Source organism: Hyperolius riggenbachi, chromosome 9 (genome assembly GCF_040937935.1).
Source record: "Hyperolius riggenbachi isolate aHypRig1 chromosome 9, aHypRig1.pri, whole genome shotgun sequence".
NCBI lineage: Eukaryota > Metazoa > Chordata > Amphibia > Anura > Hyperoliidae > Hyperolius > Hyperolius riggenbachi.
The window spans coordinates 186,754,944-186,775,330 of record NC_090654.1 but is presented as its reverse complement, the minus strand read 5'-3'; the positions used below and the strand labels follow the sequence as shown (position 1 = coordinate 186,775,330).

The 20,387-nt window shown below is 42.6% G+C and overlaps 1 protein-coding gene across 4 annotated transcripts in view; it reads right to left on the bottom strand.

Annotated features, from left to right (window-relative positions):
• The window catches only part of ATXN7 (ataxin 7), a 167,181-nt gene that overhangs the window by 11,122 nt on the left and 135,672 nt on the right, over positions 1-20,387 (bottom strand). For all 4 annotated transcript variants that reach the window (XM_068253791.1, XM_068253793.1, XM_068253792.1 and 1 more), the window contains 4 exons: positions 17,280-17,362; positions 14,125-14,396; positions 4,577-4,775; positions 2,382-2,503 (listed from right to left, as the gene is read on the bottom strand). In XM_068253791.1, the coding sequence (XP_068109892.1) occupies positions 2,382-2,503; positions 4,577-4,775; positions 14,125-14,396; positions 17,280-17,362 (676 nt within the window). The remainder of the gene's footprint in view (positions 1-2,381; positions 2,504-4,576; positions 4,776-14,124; positions 14,397-17,279; positions 17,363-20,387) is intronic.

Sequence of the window (20,387 nt, the reverse complement as noted above, 5' to 3'; positions counted from 1 at the left end):
ATTATTAACAGATTAAGAGCTGTAAACTGAAAGCTTTGTGCTTAACGGGGCACTACAGCGAAAAATTATAAAATGTAAAATATGTGCAAACATATACAAATAAGAAGTACACTTTTTCCAGAGTAAAATGAGCCATAAATTACTTTTCTCCCATGTTGCTGTCACTTACAGTAGGCAGTAGAAATCTGACAGAAGTGACAGGCTTTGGGCTAGTCCATCTCTTCATAGGGGATTCTCAGCAAGGCTTTTATTCCTTATAAAGATATTCCCTAAAAAAGATTTAAACAATGATACTGGCCAGCCTCCCTGCTACCTACACAGTTTTTTGGCAGTTGGACAGAGCAACTGCCATTCACTAAGTGCTTTTAAAAAATAAATATATCCCTGAGAATCCCCTATAAAGAGACGGACTAGTCAAAAACCTGTCACTTCTGTCACATTTCTACAACCTACTTTAAGTGACAACAACATATGAGAAAAGTAATTTATGGTTCATTTTACTCTGGAAAAAGTCTTATTTGTACATGTTTGCACAACTTTACCACTATTTTTAAAGATTCTGGTAAGGTTGTCTTTTTGTTTTAAGCAAACTGGTAAGGTTGTCTTTTTGTTTTTAATCAGGAAACAGCGCGAGCGGCTGCTTCCTGTCAATTCACGGCGGAGGGCTCCGTGAATAGCCTGCGGGCTGCCGATCGCGGCTCGCAGGCTAAATGTAAACACAAGCGGAAATAATCCGCTTTGCTTACATTTGTACAACGCTGCTAACAGTAGCCGCGTTGTACTAGATCAGCGATCCCCGGGCAATCAGCGGCCGGGGATCGCTGTCACAGGACAGGCAGGAGCCTGTTAGAGGCTGCACAGGACAGATCCGTTACTGTGCAGCCTCCGATCTCCGGGGCAGGAGGGAGGAGAGGGGGAATCCTGCGGTGGAGGGGGCTTTGAGGTGCCCCCCCCCGCCAACCACACGCAGGCAGGAGCGATCAGATCCCCCCAGCACATCATCCCCCCCAGCGGGGAAAAAAGGGGGGCGATCTGGTCGCTCTTGTAAATGAGCGCTGGTCCTTAAGGGGGGGTAAAGGCTGGGTCCTCAAGTGTTTAAGAGGAGCTGTTAGGTATAAGGTCTCAGAGAAAATAAACACATATATCAGTAGCTAAAGATTGGCTGTACTTACATTACATATGCATTTCACTGTCCACGTTTGGATTTCACAGAATTTGTATATAGTATATGCAGAGATAGATGCTCCTGACAGCTCATGGCAGGCTCCATGTTTTTCTGTCAAATGTGTCGTCATGTCCTGCCTGCTTCCTGATCACAGATAAGCTCGTACTTGAACAACACAGTGTGCAGTGAATATTAATGAGCCATGTGGCTAGGAACAATAGCTGACTCCTGCAGTGTACTCTGCCCGAGATTTATCAGTGCTACGCGATTACAAGCTGCTGTAACGTCTCATTAGCAGCCGAGGGGAGAGCCCCAGAATGCTTTGCAGTATGGTATGCGGCTTGCGTCTTCTTAAGAATAACAGCCTTGCTGATAAGCACACATCAAAGGTAACTGAGATTTTTATCTTCACTAATTGCTTTTGGGCTTCCTTCTAAACTGTTTAACACAGGAGAATAGAGGTTTAAATTAGCTTCTGCAGCCTGACAGTTACTCTTTAAAGGAACCTGGGATTAAGCAATGTGTAGTATTTATACTCACCTATTGCTTCTTCCAGCCCCATGTGCTTCCTCACAGGTAGCTCTGTTCCTCTTCAATCTGCACCTGTAATTGGGTCCCAGTGGAGCTGCATGGAGCATGCACAGTCCTGTCACCGGGAGTGTACTGCGCCTGTACATTACTACCTGTGCAAAACGCTTCCAGCGATGGAAGTGCGATAGGGGTGTGCGTGTGGCCAGACATCCTCAGTGCAGTCCACTGGCACGACTGCGACCCAATTACCAGCAAAGATTAAAGACAGGAGCTACCCGGGAGGACGGCGGGAGAGTCCACGAACTGCATAGGGCTGGAGGAAGCCCAAGGTAAGTATAAATAAATACTTCATCTCAGGTATGGTTTAGTAGCCCTTTATTGAACACAAAACAAAGAAAAACAAATTTGCAGACCAACTCTCGCTAAAAAATATGAAATGCAAGTTAGCAATACTGGCGACAACATTAATTAGTAGTACTAAAGGATACAGCTGTAAAGTATACAGTTTGCTAAAAACAAAAAGACAACCTTACCAGAATCCTTAAAAATAGTGGTAAAGTTGTACAATCAAGATTGTATCATTAATGGGCACCTTAACAAAGGCATATGACTGCCATCGTTGTATGCAGGCAGAATGATGATTTTGTTGTAAAGGTAACAAACAAACAACAGCAGAGTGACTTACCTCCACATCTGGGCATTTAGATGTTTGTCCACCATGAAGTTAAGTGCACATCGGATGTGGTCCCACCGCTTGTCAAACACGTAATACCCCCTCCCAATTTGTCTGCTACCAAATGAGCAAAACTGTAAGGAGAGAATGGAAAATCTCACTTGCACGCACAATACTTTAAAGTACATAGTGGCCATTGTTAAAGCATGGTGTGTATGTTTATCATGAAAGTGAAATATTACACAGATAAACATGGTGAACAATTGTTAGGCATGTGGTACATGTATTTTTAATGCATACGTGTTCTCAAAATACAAACCAAAATTGAATACACTTTAAGGGCCCTTTTCCAATAGCAATCGCTAAACGCAAACAATTGTGATTTGTCATTAATTTTTTGACACAATCACGATTTTGCATATGCCAAGGCACTTGCATTGCAAAATTGCTTTAAAAATCGCTCCCAAACGCAACTGCGTCTTGGGCAAAATCAAATTGCGGTAGTGGAAAATACAGCAATTCCTAGGTTATATAGCAAACCTAGCGATTTAAAAATCGCTGGCATTTTGCGTTTCAGCTCTGCAATGGAAAAGGGCCCTGAGGAAAGTAATAAAGTCACCCCTTATTCCAGTACTGTAATAAACCGTCACTTGCTTATATCTTTTAACGCCTAAAGAACCAACCACTTAATTTCTCCCATTTCACAAACTTCTATCCAGAAGATGCTGCAGTTATAGCACTCAATCCAGCTTCCCACAGGAGTGCACAGAGCACTACACTGTTACAATGCAATGCAGTGCCCAGTTTCCCGGACCGCAGAGAAAAGACACCGAGTGGTCCCTTGGTCACTACTTCAGACAAATACATGAATAACTTCGTTTACTTTACTCTTTAAGGTCAATACAAACTCTAGATAAGTCAGCGCACACAGATGAGCATGTCGCTTAAACTACATTACCCAGCAAAAAAGGACAATTGGTTTAAACAATGTTGTTTACACAAACAGCAATATTCAGAATGATTATGTCGTTTGAAAACTGTGTGCACAAGCTGAAGAGACATTTCACATGAGATATGCATGCATGCTCTGGAAAAATGTCATTTGAACGACATTGTACTCACTGGCCAACTGCACGCTATCTGCCTAAGGCCTCTTGCACACTGCATGCATTTCCGATTCAGATTCCGCTTTTTAATCATTTTTTTACCTCCGATTCCGATTTTTAATCTTTACTGCATGCTGCATTTTTTGATCCGTTTTTCTGTTGAATGTATTCAGGTAAAATCGGAATTGAAAATCGGAAACGGAATCTGAATCGGAAAATGGATTTGCAGTGTGCAGGGAGCCTAATAGTGTTGATTGTAATTGAAATTCCAAGTACAACTTGCTGTCAGCAGGATGGGGATTAACTTACCCATGTCGCAGCCTACAGCCGATGCAGTTCACTCGCATTCCATGTCACTCTAAAGCTTCCTCCCGCAGCCAGCAGATTGTACTCAATTTCGATTACGAGTGATACTATTGCCCAATAGTCACCTGAATTGATCCACTCATTGAATTGGCCCCAAATATGCAATATGGTCGCTCGTTCTCGTTTAAGTTCATTTGGCTACATTTTTTTATAAAGCTTGTTGTTCTATACGCAATACCGGTTTGTCCGACATTTCAAATTACTTTTATCCAATGTGTGTACAAAGCCTTGAAAGTGTGATTTGATCTTTAATACTTGCCTGGTGTTGAACACTAAATGGAAATTTGAATTTTGTTAACAGTGTATAATCTGTACGCTAAAGTCCACAGACATTCCTGTTACCATTCACAGTACAACTACATGTTCCTGTGTTACAATATAACAAGTCCGGGAACATACTTGCAAATGACACATCTTTTCTTGTCACATTGTACTGAGGACATAAGCTTCTGTCCTTTTAAAAAAAAAGACCTGTCTAAAAACTTGGACCAAACCATCATCTGTCATACGACCACATTATTTGTTAGCTACTGCCCCCGCCCCCCCCCCAATCCTATTCATTTGTCCTAGACACACATTAAATGCACCATCTTTCTTGTCGACCTCTTGAAAAACGATGTGCTTACATCACCCAAGACTTCTTTTCTTACTACCCCACTTTGTCCACACTTCCACTTGAAAGACCTGGCCATAACCAAAGAAAGACTGTGATGAATATTGTTCCTTCATACTCACAGCTGCAGGCCGAGGGTGGTGGTCTGAGTAATGACAGTCCAGTTTTTCAGCGGGTTCCTCTTTTTCGTCCCCTTCCCCCTCATCACTAGACAAACGAGAGGTTGGCTCAGCTGCAGGTACGACTGGTTGAGGAGATTCGTGCACTGATGGTGAACCATTGGGAGCATTTCCACTGTGCTGCGCTGGGTAACCTGACGGCCTGAGAAAACCATAGTGGAAAATTAGTGTTTTATAATTCACAGCCGAAGCAGCACTTGTCATCTCCTTAAAGAGACTCCGTAACAAAAATTACATCCTGTTTTTTATCATCCTACAAGTTCCAAAAGCTATTCTAATGTGTTCTGGCTTACTGCAGCACTTTGTACTATCACAGTCTCTGTAATAAATCAACTTATCTATCTCTTGTCAGACTTGTCAGCCTGTGTCTGGAAGGCTGCCAAGTTCTTCAGTGTTGTGGTTCTGCTATGAACTCCGCCTTCCAGGCCCCTCTATGCACACTGCCTGTGTGTTATTTAGATTAGAGCAGCTTCTCTCTTCTCCCTTATCTTTTACAAGCTGGATAAATCGTCCTCTGAGCTGGCTGGGCTTTCACATAGTGAGGAATTACAGACAAGGGCAAAGCTGTTTGCAGGAAGAAAAGAGCAGCCTGAAACTTCAGTGCATGAGAGATGCAGGGGGAAAGAAACACACAAATGATCTCTTGAGATTCAAAAGGAAGGCTGTATACAGCCTGCTTGTGTATGGATGTATTTTCTATGTGTGGACATACTGTACATCAACCTACTTCCTGTTTTGGTGGCCATTTTGTTTGTTTATAAACAAACTTTTTAAAACTGTTTTTAACCACTTTTAATGCGGCGGGGAGCGGCGAAATTGTGACAGAGGGGAATAGGAGATGTCCCCTAACGCACTGGTATGTTTACTTTTGTGTGATTTTAACAATACAGATTCTCTTTAAGAGCCCATTGCCCAGGCCAGTACGGTAGTGAACAAGGTTACAAATGTCCTAAGAAACAACCCACTGATACAAACTGCACGTCCTTCGCAATAATGTAACTTTCACATTGAAGGAGACAAGCTCAACACACACCAAACAATCTTGGTTGTACAGATTTACCAATTCTACGTAGTATAAATGCCAACAAATTGAAAATACTTTGAATGATTGATTGGGTAAGCTTATACTACATGAAAGTGGTAAGATTAAACAACCAAGATTGTATGTTGTGTGTTGAGCCTGAACACTTTTCAAAGCTACATGGGATATTTTTGGCAGTGAATAAATGGCATATGGGGAGTACAGTGGAGAAACGGGGACAGAGGAGGGTACTGAAGACACAGTGTTCTGACTCAGCAAAGGACACTTATTACTATCCACAGTTATTTCTTTATTTACAGAATCACTTACTGAAGCGCAATTGACAAGTCCACCTGCTAAAAAAATGTGCAAATGAGTAGGAAAACTGGCTGTCATCTTTGTATAGATCCTTCCCAAGGATTTATTTTGAAAGGAATAAAGGAAATACTGAGATCCCCATGAGGAGATGGACTAGTCCCAAAATCTGTCAGATTTGTCAGCTTTTTACTACCTACTGTAAGTGACAGCAACATAGAAAAAAATAAATTTATGGTGCATTATGCTCTAGAGGAAATGTAAATTTTACACGTACGCATCTTAAATTGTATAATTTTTTTCATGATAGTGCTCCTTTAAGAAAAAACCTATAGTTACCATCTCGCTTGTTAACTGGTAAATACCTGTAATATCCAAACCCTCATGTTGTTGTCCTGTTCCCCTTTTCATTCATCTTAAAGGAAAGCCTTTCCAATCCACACAGCTGCCTGGTGGAAACTGCATTTCACAAGCTGCAGAGTAGCGTTATATGGTAGCAATTTCAGTCAGGCAAGCGTTCAGCTTGATAATAGATTCCCTTTATAAATGACATGTAAATATAAATGATGATGTTCCAGACTAACTATAAAAACATAAAACTGAAAGCTAAATTAGCAGCACAACGAGGGCTTTATTACAGTTTTGGACAGTGTGAACGGGAGGTAGAGTCTCTGAGGGTTTCATTGCTTTCCCTGTTCCTGGCAGGAAGTAAGTAAATCTCACCAAAGGGGACACAGACAGCAGTAAACAAACCATTTCCTATAGAATCCTTCAAGTTGTAACCACCAGGCTTGTATTAAAGCCACAAAGGTTGGTATAATAGCCAAGGGTTTAGCACTCTTTCCCTGAAGCGATAGAATACAAAGTTTGAACTCCAGCCCAGATATTATTTGCATGGAGTGTGAATGTACGCCTTGTATTTGAGCATTTACTCTGGGTACTCCGGTTTCCTTCTACATCCCAAACAACATACTGGTAGACTATGTGGCTTTCCATTAAAACCGGCAATAGATTGTGGTTATGACTTTAGAGCGTGTGCCTTGCTGAGAAACACATAACATGAAATGCTCAACATATTTTTTGAAGAACTTAGAAAAATGTATAAGCACAAATAAAATGTACAGGGTTATCCGTAACCCAGGACCTTCTAATATATCATCAAAATCACAGGAGGAAGGGATGGTTTGACTATAGACATAAGCAAAGAGAGGTGGTGGAAAACTACATGGCAGATAAGAGTTCATGGGCCGGTGGGGATTTCCCCACCACTTGCATGTATTAAAAAAAAAAAAAAAGCGCTGGGAAATTTGGGCGCAGGGTGAAGCTGTAACACAGCTCACCCTGCTCTTACAGCGCCCAAATTACTCTGTCAGCACCGCTATAGCCGTAATTCATAGTGGTGCCCAAATTCCTGTCTTGTCTCCATTCCTTATGTCCGTATTCCAACTATCCATACAATGTCTGGTCAAGACTTACAAGACAACTTTATAATAGTAATTACAACAAGAGGTTCATTCCGGCCCCAGGGACAATAAGGGGAAGAAAATCCAAATTCGGCTTTTACTCTTTCTCATGAAGCCTGGAAAAACGTATTTCCTGCAGAGCCCTACAGACACAAAGAAAACTCAACAGGTATTATACATATTAAAAACTGGAGATGGGGCACACATGTATGTCTGCTCTTTATCACAAAAGAGATAGTGCTTAAGGGAGCATCATCTCCCAGGGGGATAAAACATCGGAGCAATTTTGGGCACCCGGAGTCAGAGTCGTGGTTTCATAAACTGAGGAGACGGAGTCGGATGATTTTTGTACAAAATCCACAGCCCTGTTAAGTATTAGACTAAGGAGTCGTAGTCGAGGAGTCGGAGCCATTTTGGGTACCCGGAGTCAAAGTTTCATACACTGAGGAGTTGGAAGATTTTTGTACTGACTCCACAGCTCTGCTATCTCCCATCAGGAGGCTACAGAGACCTATAGGTGGACTATAACGTAATGTATAGAAAGGATTCTAGAAGAATCTGAGAATCTCTATGACTAGTAGTGTTCTCTCTTAGTTAAATAACAAACTGGATCCCTAGGACCATCTCACAATAGACTAGGTACTGGGGGTAGCAAAGTGCTAGTGTTATTAGTACTCATATGTACAGCACTAGCACTTTATTTACCCCAAGTACCTAGTCTATTGTGCTATGGTCATAGGGACTCAACTTGTTATTTAATGAGGAGAGAGCACTACTAGTGATAGGGATTCATAGATTGCTCTACAGTCATTTCTATATCTTACACTGTAGTCCACCTTTAGGTCTCTGTATTCTCCTAATACACTCGTGATTATTAGGCCACTTGAGCACTATCTCTTTTATTATAAAGAGACGACACACATGTATGTGTGCCCCAGCTCCACTTTTTAATGCATGTAATAAAGGTTACGTTTTATTTGTGTCTATAGGGCCTGATCTCCTGCAGGGGAAATGCTTTTCCTGTGTTATTTCCCTGACACTTCAGGCCTAGTTTGTGTTTTCATAAAACCTGTTGGGAGATTATTATTATTTAGTATTTATATAGCGCCAACATCTTCCGCAGCGCTGTACAGAGTATATTGTCTTGTCACTTAACTGTCCCTCAGAGGGGCTCACAATCTAATCCATACCATAGTCATATGCAGTGTATGTATTGGAGTCTAGGGCCAAATTTGGAGCCATTTAACTTATCTGCATGTTTTTGGGATGTGGGAGGAAACCAGGAGAGTCCCCAGAGGAAACCCACACAGACACAGGGAGAATATACAAACTCTGTGCAGATAGTGCCCTGGCTGAGATTCAGAGGACCCAGTGCTGCAAGGCAAGAGCACTACCCACTACGCCACCGTGCTAATCTGTAACCTTCAGTTTAGGTAATCCTGCACCTCAGAATAAGCCTTGCGCTCCTCCATGAAACAAAAAAGCACACTGTGCAATAAACAAAACCACTGATTTATATAATATATAAAAGGAGGACTTTAGAATAATAATTACCAGTATGCTAAGCACCGGTCCTCAAAGCCACGCTGAGGTGCAAGAGCAAAACAACATCTGGGATGTGTAAAAGAAAAGTGTACATATGTGATGCTGGTGTAACAAGGTAAATCACTTGCAAGTCCACATCTGGAATATGAGGGACAGGTTGGGGCCCTGCACTATACGCTGCACATGGACATCTGGTTAAGATGAAAAAATGGGTACGAGGTTCTCATGCATAGTTAAAGCGGAATATAACCCTGCATTTCAACTTTGCTCTAAAACATTATTTACAGCATATTATATTCAAAAAGCATTTTTTTTTTACTAGACCAGCATTGGAAGGGTTAAACACAGAGGTTTTAAGTTCCATGCAGACGTTCAGATAGTTACATTCTATTTAGTTATATGTATATATTTAGAAATGTTACACACTCTTTGGCTGTCCTCCAACTCCTTCTCAGTGAGAGAGATGAGTCACAATAAACACTTAGATACATTCATGTAAACAAAAAGTATCTAACTCAAGTTCGGATGCGTCTGCAGAAATCTCTAGGGACTTTAAAGCCCTGTGTAACCCTTCCAATGCTGGTCTAGTAAAAAAAAAAAAATGCTGGTTGCATATAATATACTGTAAATAATGTTTTAGAGCAAAGTTGAAATGCAGGGTTATATTCCGCTTTAAAGGCTAAAAAACCCAGTGTCCGAAGTATAAAAAAAAAATAAAAAAAATAAAGTAAACTTGGCAGAGACCATTATTAAATTGTAGGCACTAGCAAATAAGTGCACAGCAGAGGTTGGCAACAAGCTAAGTAGAAGTGTGTATATGATAGAGATAAGAAAATTTAATAAGGCACAAACAACTAAAGGTATAAGAGCAAAGAGGAGCAGACTTAAAGGGGTTCTGTGGGGGTTGTGCAAGAGAAAAACGGACACTTACCTTGGGCTTCTATCAGCCCCGTGCAGCGGTAATGTCCCACGCCGTCCTTCTCCCATCTGCCGTTCTCCGCCGCCGGCCCCGGTCTAAGCAGCATGGGATCCAACTGCGGCTGCGCTACAGTGGCCGCGCACCCGCTCGCTTCCGCCTGCGTCATCGGAAGCTTACTGCGCAAGCGCAGTACAAGGCTCCGTTGTACTGCGCCTGCGCAGTAAGCCTCAGATGACGCGAGCGGAGGCACGGCAACGCGCATTATTCGTCTGTATGTCAGACGAATAATAGCCCGGTGCCGGCTGCGGGGAACGGCGGATGGGAGCAGGACGTCGTGGGACATTACCGCTGCTCGGGGCTGATAGAATCCCAAGGTAAGTGTCAGTTTTTCTCTTCCACAACCCCCACAGAACCCCATTAAGTTACGTATAGACCTGACAATTATGGGCAGATTCGACAAAGAGACAAATTTATCACTAATCGCATCTGATTAGAGATACATTTGTTTTCTGTGGATTCTGCTCATATACTACAGGCCTATTCCCGTCTGATTTCAGCATGAAATCTTCAGGGAATCGGCTGAGTCCGCACTGCCGCTGCCCCCAACGTATAATGTGCTGGGTGTGTGCATTTCTACGTTACCTGTCCTGTAGCAGCCTGCGCGGTGTCCGTAATCCACCAGGCGGCTAGTCATACACTATGCCACTAGCGCATAGTGTATGACGTTAGACGCTATGTGCTGACGTCAGACACTATGTGCCAGTGGCATGTATGGAGAGCTGCCCAGAGGTTACAGACACCGTGCGGAGGCTGCAACAGGACCGGTAACGTATAAATGAACACACCCAGCACATTTATACATTGCGAGGGTAGCATTGGGGGTTTCGTCATCTCATAACTCATTCCAGAAATCGCAGCTGTACCGCTGCATACCCGACCAACCAACTTCGGCCAGACATCTTGCGGCATGCGCAATCGACCATGCAACCAATTTCCGTCCCGAAAATGGTCGCTTTGTCGGCAGGGCATGCACTTGGCAGCACTAATTTTCTTCCAATTGGATGGTCGATCGCCCGCCAAGTCGCCTGGTGTATGGCCACCTTCAAGGTGGCCGTACACTACACAGTTGTTTTCTTTTTAGATCTTTGCAAAACCCAACCAATCAATTTTCTTAATCAACTGTATTGTTTAAAGGACAACTGAAGGATATGGAGGTTGCAATATTTATTTTCTTTTAAGCAATACCAGTTGCCTGGCTATCTTGCTGATCGCCTGCCTCTAATACTTTTAGCCATAGACCCTGTGCAAGCATATAAAGATCAGGTGTTTCTGACACTATTGTCAGATCTGACAAGATTAGTTGCATGCTTGTTTCAGGTGTGTGATTTAGACACTACTGCATCCAAATAGAACAGAGCTGCCAAGCAACTGGTATTGTTTAAAGGGAACCTTAGCTGTAAAAAAAAAAAAATGAGTTTTACTTACCTGGGGCATCTACCAGCCCCCTGCAGCCATCCTGTGCCCTCGCAGTCACTCATGGCTCCTCTGGTCCCCTGCTGCCAGCTAGTTTCGTTTTTGCCGACTGGGAGTCGGCTGGCCGGCATGCGTACGTTTTTACGCATGCCTGCTGGTGCAGGAAGCTATTGCAGACATCAACAAGTACATTTTTACGCGTTACGGGTGTAATGCGTAAAACTTTACGCATTACAACTGTAACGCGTAAAAATGTACTTGTTGATGTCTGCAATAGCTTCCTGCACCAGCAGGTATGCGTAAAAACGTACGCATGGCGGCCGGCTGACTCCCAGAAACGAAACTAGCTGGCAGCGGGGGACCAGAGGAGCCATGAGTGACTGCGAGGGCACAGGATGGCTGCAGGGGGCTGGTAGATGCCCCAGGTAAGTAAAACTCTTTTTTTTTTTTTTACGTTAAGGTTCCCTTTAACGCCTCTTTCCCACCAGGACGTTGCGTTTTAGGGAACGTTATAGGTCGCATAACGTGCCCCTAACGCAACGCCTGGTGGTGTTGGAGGCGGACGCTACCTAGAGCTGCGTTATGCAGCTCTTGGTGCACCTTTTTTGTGCTGTGAGATGCGGTGAACCACATGATTCGCATCACGTGGCCCCGCCAGCCAATCGCCGCACAGAGCGGCCACTCCAGGAAGTAAACACTGCACGTCACTCAGTGCAGTGACTATTAATTAGCCATGTGGCTGGCTGCGGAGGAGGAGGGGAGACCTCCTTCTCCAACATTACTGCGCATGTGCAAACAGTCTAATGCGGCTTAGCCACGTATAACATATAGCATGCAGCACTTTCTTTAAACGTGCTGCGTTACAATGTAACGCTACGTGGGCACTGTGAACAGCCCATCGATTTTTCATTGCTGTGCGGTGGGCTGCGTTACAGGCTGCTCTAACGTGCGCCTGTAACGTCCCACTGTGAAAGCAGCCTAAAAGAAAAAAAAATATGGCAGCCTCCATATTCTTCTCACTACAGGTGTACTTTAAGAACCTAACTAATCCAGCATAACTATTTATTTTTTTCTAAAAATTTGAATTTTCCACCACAGCCAATCGATTCTATGGGGAAAAAAAGCAAGTCAATGGTTTATGGGAAAAAAGGGTAAAAATGTATGTTTTTGTCAGTTCGGAAGAACAGACTAAACATACCTGTAGTCACTTTAAAAAAATAAGTTAGATACTTACCTCAGTAGGTGGAAGCTTTTGGATGGTCCAGAGGCTTCCTATGCCCCCCTCCTTATGATAGGACCCTCTAAACAATCTTTGACATTAATGTTGCAGATTGCTCACAGCTGCACAAGCACACGTACATCCCCTGGTCCAGCACAGTAGCACGGAGATGCTTGTGCACAGCGCTTTTTTCCATGCTACGGCGCAAGCCAAAATCCACTGTTGCCTGCGCAATGCAGCCGTGCTTGTACATGGAGGGAGCATGTCCATGAAGATAAAGAGGTCCCGGCTGGCAGGAGATGGGTCGCGCAGGATTGGGTAAGCATCGAGAGGATTCCCTCTGCTGAGGTAAGTATACTTAAGTAGCAGAAGAGAATAAGTGCAGGGTGAGCATGAAAGTAGGAGAGATTAAAGTGATACTCCACCAAAGTGAGATATTAAAGTGTAAAAATCACTAGGCATCACCATCCCGCCCCAATATTATTTTCATTTACCAGTCTAGTACAACCCTTGTCACCTCCCACCAGCAGTGACATACAATGCCCGGATGGCTTTGAGGCTGAGCACCTCTATATGTTGTTTTATACTGCATTGGGGAAATGCTCACTTTCAGTACATATGATTAGGGCAGATGGTCAATAAGAGGCAAATACATACAGCTTCCACTGAATTGCATGCTGCTTGGAATTAAGCCAAACAGAGCAGGTAGTGCATCTGATTGACCCAACTCCAAACTGCATGCAATATGAATTCAAATGTGCATGCAAGCAAGAATTATCTGCATCCCACTGGCCATCTCTATGCAGAGGAGATGAGTACAAATACATACATGCGTATATAATGGTATAATAAGTGTGGGGGGGGGGGATGGTGTTGAGATAGAGTAAGGCATGAGAGGGGAGGTTTTTTTATGGTTAGGCATGGGGGGGGGGGGGTTAGTTTGGGTCAGACATCATTAGAGAAAGCAGAATTGTGGACGGACCACGTGGCGTAGGAAGCCTGTGAGGGAGAGATCAGCCTGCAGGGGGCCGGAGGAAACGTGCGTGTGTGTGTTTGTGTTTTTTTTTAAATCCCGTCTCAAACGAGAAAATAAAGTTAAGCTGGCCACTAACGGTCCAATTTCTAGCGAAAAATCGTTCGAGCGATCAGAAATTCTGATCGGATTGGTTGTAAATAATCTCCATTGGTGGACACAATCGATTATGAACGAGTGAAAAAAATGTCGCCCGAATGAATTTTCGTCAAACGAAAATTTGGATTTTCTTGGTGGTCGTGATAGATAGGAAGCAATGATTGGTTAGTTGATGGTGTAGTGAACGATTTTTCGTCTGATCAGAATTTCTGATCGCTCGAACGATTTTTCACTAGAAATTGGACCGTTAGTGACCAGCTTTAGAAAGAAAATATTTTAAAAAAAAAACAACAAAAAACACATTATGCCAGTCAGACCTGAGAGACTGAACCAAGCTATATACTTTAGAGAGGACATCATCTCTGGTCCCACAGGTCATGCACAGAGAATATCTATGTGTATACCTTGGAAGACTGGGGTTGTGAGGCTTGGCCTTGCTGGGTATTGAAGGCTTTACTTCAGGAGCAGAGAGTCCATGAGAGTTTTGGTGCGGTTCCTGGGAAGATTTTGAAGGTGAGGGATGTGGTTCCCTGAGCGCAGAAGTCTGCTGCTGCTGCTGTTGCTCAGCGTGGCGAAGCAATTCTTTTTCCCTGGTTTTATTTTTGTGCTCAGCTAATAGCGCATCAAAACCTTTCTTGCGCCCTTGTACTGCTCTCCGGTAGCCTAAGGAATGTGTCTGAAAGAGATAAAAAGGTCATTTCAGTGCGGCTAGCGTCAAGAGATTAAACGTACAAAGTAAGGTTCTTCCAGCCATGTGACTATTGATGTGTAGCCTGCTACTATAAAAAGCACAGAAATACAGCTAATGTTTTAATAAAATGTCTTAAAATTGTGGTCTGATCAGTAATGCAATATTAATAATAATAATGCATTATGGATTTTGCCTCTGCTTAGATATGAGGGGCTTGTCATCTAGCCACATGTAAACGCACGTTCCTGTGTTTACATGTGGCTAGATGACAAGCCCAATTACTTTCCTACTTGAGTTCTTCCTGCTGCGTGTATGGAGACTGTGGAACTGTGTGGAAAAATCTTCCTGCGGCACGCTGAAAGGACAACCACAAGGCTCTCCATTTTTAATGTCCATTTTTTTTTATTTTTAATACATTTATTTATGTAGTATACAGGTTGTCCCTTACTTTCAAACAGGTTCCTTTCTGGGAAGTTCTCTGTAAATCAAGTCCTGTGCTATACGTGGTGAAACGTGGATTAGGAACTTTTTCCACTACCCTGCGATTTGCGATTTGACTCTAATCGCAAATCGCAAGGTACATTAAACTAATGGAAACTGCAGCAGCAATTTCCATTAGTGCGATCCGATTGTGATGCGATTTTGGTCAAAACGCAATCGTCGTCCTGCCGCGTTTTTGGTGCGATTGAGCTTTACTATAATGAGTATAGGAGCTCAATCGCAATCGCATGGTGGAAATTGAAAGGCGAGTGCGATCGCATTTTATAGTGGAAAAGAGCCCTAAAGGATTTACTTTCTGATATCTCTGGATTTTGACATGTAGCATAAAGTATGTGTTTTGGATGGTTCCAAAGTGCTTTTAATTTGTTGTCATCCCAATCAGTAACTGATACCCTCTTTCCCACAAGGAATCTTTACCTTTTCTCGAATCAGGGGGGTCTGTAGGCGGATATTGTGGTGAAACCCCTCCCACAGTGTTATATCAGGACCAATGTCATGACAGTTTCCTTTCTGTTAACCTTGTTACATTGTGGGAAATAATGGCTGTTTCCAACTGCCAAGCAACCAGTATATCCTTTTGTGCATATGTATATCTATGTATATCTATAATAAAACAACCATTTAGCCCATCACATTGTTAGTGGGTGTGGTTATATATAATAGCAGTTGGTGTTGTCTAGTTTTTTTCTTGTCTACCAGTAGTAAATATGACTTAGGGCTCGTTTACATTGCGTTCTGCTCGCGTTAGCGTTGTTTTTTTGTAACGATATATTTTTAAATTCCCGGCGCTTAGGTGAGTTTTCCGTTTTTGTGAAAAGCGCTTTTCTAAGTGCTTTTCCTGAGGGTTTTTTAATTCACTCCCTGAAGCAAGTTAGGAAGTGAACTCTTTGACCCGGAAAATAATAAATACAATGTACCGTATTTATTCTTTAAAAACGCAAGCGCAATTGCCCCACAAATTTTGTGAGCGTTTAGTGCTCTTTCTATGCCTTCCATTATAGCAAAAAATCTCCCCAAGAATGGTCCAGGCATCGCTCTGTTGAACGCACAGTGCACGTCCCGCGCTGATATGAACCTTCTCATAGACATTCATTGCACAAGTGTTTTTGGGGTGATTTAAAAAATTGCCAGCGCTTGAAAAAAGGCAGAAAACGCCTCTAGTGTGAACGAGCCCTTACAGGCTCATTATGGATCAAACAACATGAACAAATTATATGGCAAATATCGACCATTTATTGATCCATCTTCTATTTTTAAACGTCTTACGCCGCAATGTATTGATTAATTTCTCCCCCTACTACTTTTTTTTGGAGAAGTTCCACTTTAATCTATTTATAACAGTTTATACAATACTGTAACATGTAACAACATGTACATGAAGACAACTTTGTTGTGTAGGACGTGTAATGCGAGTGGCTTTTAAGTAGGGAACTGCCTGTAATATCTCCAGACAGCTGATAAATCTCTCTCAACACTACATAGACAAGGCTCAGGCTCACACCGTATCGATTGCGCCACAAAGGACAATACCATCCCATCACAACACAGATGCAATGATATTCCTATGGTGTTATCACATTGATTGTGGTGTTGTGCAATGTGGCAGGTTTCGTCACGGTAAAGCACAGAATGCAGTGCGTTTACAGGGTAACACGCACATTTACTGTAGAAGTGAAGCTTACTTTCAATATACTGTATGCCTCACTGAATGGTTGCACCGCTGCGTTAACACACCATGCGAGTACTTTGTCTTTGCATAGCAGTAGCATTGTAATGGAATTTCAGTATTGTGAAATGACCCTTAGGGTTTTTGTGTTGTGTACACAATATGCAATTTCCTATCAGATCGAGGGGTGATCTGATGGAAAGATGCACTGTATGTGTCCAAACTGCTCCCAATCAATAACTGGATCAATCTTTAGATAATTACTTCACAAAATTGATCCCGTTACGGGAACAGATCAGACGAGTCAGGGATAATCGGTGCGACCCGTCGATCTGTTGGGCAGTTGCACCATGGCTACTTAACCTTAGATAGGAGACAAATAAATAAATAAATAATAAACAGCTTTTTCTCAATTGAAAAAAAACAAAAAAAACTTAATTGAGATAAATACGAAAGAAAGGGGTTTCTGATTATAGCCAATGGCCATCTGTGGCAATCTCTTTCTGTCTAGCCATCCATTGTGTACAGGTGTCCCCATCATATTTGGCTTCCCCTTCAATTCCAGTTTAGATTTCCAACCAAAAGAGCAGGAAAGATCATTTGTTAAAGGACAATATAAAGTATGCAGCTTAAGCCATGGCAGAACAGAGGAAATGGACCTTTATAATTCATGCATGTTCCTGGCTGTAGCAGAGACTTACCTTGCATGTCAGAGATCTAGTGCAGGGCTTCTTTGTCTCAACATCGACAACTCCACAGTGTATATCGGGGTCAAATTCTCGATCTATGGAATGTGCGACAAGAGATCAGTGAAAGTCAACCTGCATACTGCAGTAGTATACAAAGTCACTGTGTTGCATATGCATCATAACTCTGAAGCACAACTTCATTTTCTCACAGAAAAACATCTCTATAGATGTATTTCCTCAACCCATCTCTATATGCAGACCAGGTATTTTACAAAGTTGCATTACTCAGGTATATCTGTGATTATCCTATTTTTTCCCCAATCTCTCCTTTGGACCTCTCCACGGGTGCCACAGAAAGTCTCTGAAAAAGAAATGTGGAATAGACTGGAGTCCTTACTCCCAAAACCTGCATACATGTGCCAGCACACACATGGATGGGAGGATCCACCGGCCACTAACAGTCCAATTTTAGCAAAGATATGCGATCAGAAATAAATGTCGGAACACACTGATTGACATCATCAACGAATCGATCCATACTGCCTATCCATCATAACCAATTAAAAAAAAAAAAAAGTTTCTTCGATAGACAAAATTACGATAGAACGATAATTTTTAGAAATAATTCTCAGTCGATTGGGGACACCAGCGGGATTAATTTACTGCCAATATGATCACAATTTTGTGATCACTCGAACGATTCTTCGCTAAAAATTTGACGGTTAGTGGTCACTTTTAAACGAATAGGGCATAGAGAATTTTGGGCAACTTTAGCAACACAACGTATACTGTTGTCATGGTTTAAAGAAAATATACTAAAAGAAAGTATAGCTGTTGAAGACTGAAGGTGATGGTATACGCTTTCTAGTGCCAGAATTTCCTGGTTGCGTCATTACCCATGCGACCGGCACTAGGGAAAAGAGCGAACAAGAGGAGAAGCAGCTGATCATCGCAGCACCCTCGGGTTAGGTGTGAGATATATACACGGCTGCTGCTGTTAATTGTATTACACAGGGGGAGTTGAGGAGGACACAATAGTGAAGGACAACACTGGGGGACATGGAGGAGGACACCAAGAGGAACACGAAGCAAGACACCAAAAGGGATGGGAGAAGATCACCAAGGGGGACAGGAGGACGACACCAGGGGGACAGGAAATGATACAATAATTGGGGAAGGACATCTACAAGATGCCCCCAAAGCAAGTTTAGTATATTTTTCCCCCTGGTTTTTTGTCCTCTAAACCTAGGTGAGTCTTATAGTCTGGCGTCCAAAAAATATGGTACCTCTGCGCTTACCTTAGGTAGCTTTTCTTTAGGTCATGTTTCTTTGAAAGCCTTTCTCCAAAATGTTAAACCCTTCTCCCTCACCTACTAGATGCATATTCCCTCCACCTAAGAATACCTACCAACACTGGAAGCATTGCTGTATGGATTCTGCATGTGAATTTAGACCACTGAAGGGTGATTGGCAGGCCAATTGTTGTATTTATAAAGCGCCAACATATGCAGATGTGGGGGCTCACATGGTGAACACATTGATGTACGATAACAAACAAGCACATCAAGTCACTGGTGGAATTTCAAAGGCATTTGGTGAGTATGAGGTTTTCTTACGGAGGAGGGGGTGCGTTTAAATATTGCGGAGAGAAGTGTAAAGCAGAGGAGATGTTACCTCATTCTAGGTCTATCCATGATTAAAATAAAGAAATTGACTTGAGTCCTTGTTTAAATCCTGTGTCCTTCACGGTTTAAAATCCCAGCACAACCCAAAACTAAGGTGGCCATACATCTCTCGACCATCTAATTTGATTATCGAATTGGATAAAAATCGGAGCAGCCAAGAACATGCCCAATCGACGACGGACATGCTGCAAGATGTTGGCCGTTGTGGTGGATCTGGTGTGAGGCGTTAACAGCGAATGATATCGGAATGAGCGACATCTCCCCTGGCCCTGCCCCCTTAGTGTATAAATTTTCCCCACGTTTGTATTTTTACATTACCTCCGTGCAGTGCCCATCTGTCTTCGGAATCTCCCACTCTTCGTTAGCGGTATACATGCTGGCAGCGTGGCGGGTGAAGTCACACACGCGCCGTGTGCTATATTTATAGTGCTAATGTAAGAGCAGGGGATTCAGAGGACGTATGGGCACTGCAAAGCGGGCGACACAGGATGGGTGCTGTATAAATGCACACACATGGGGCACATTTATACACTAGGGTCATCATCGAAAGCGGTGGACTCATGCTGAAATCAAGAATTCGCCTGTGGTGTATGGGCAGCTGACAGATCTCTCTCTGATTAGATTCAATCAGAGAGAGATTTGTCTCTTGTCCGAATCCACCCATCATCGCTAGATGTATGGCTACCTTGATTTGAAGTATGACAAATTTCAATTTTGTTCTGCGGTCAGAGTCCTTTCATTCAGGGAAATTGTCCTAGCCTCCTATCTTGGCAGAAGTAAACATCTTCAATAATTATGGCGACATCAGTGAAAAAACACAATAATTTGTAATGTGGGGAGGTGGCGTAAGCAGTAAGCTTGCTGCCACAAATGAAACCACAGGATCAAATTAAGCCTGTTGGGAGTCACATGGACAGGAAGGGAGGAAATTCTGCAAAATAGAAACACAGAGGGGAGTAATAAAGTAGACTGGGGGGGGGGGGGGTGAATGAATAAGGTGTATTAATAAGAAGCTCCGTTGAGGTGTTCATTTTGTCTGAGCCCCTGCTGGAAGGAATTCCTCTCATTTCCAAAGGGCAGGATTCTGAAGTTCCTACAAGAACAAAGCAACAAGGGAAACCTGTCCATATACTCATTGTTCTCTGTTGTTTTTTATAGTTTGGTTCTTGCCATCTCCATGAAGTGACTTTGCCCAACTTTTGGTGGTAAACTAAAAGCGTCAATGGCACAGGTAAGAAGGGAAATTTTCTCCAAATTGGGCACAGTTAGTGATAAAACTGTAAAGAGGTTCTACCCCTTCCTTACTTAGTACTACATTTATATATATATATAAAAAAAAAAAAAAAAAAAAAAAAAAAAAGGATACTTGCAAGAGAGTGGAGTCCTTTATATCATATAAACCCATCGTCATGTGGGCAATATGTAGTTTGGAAAC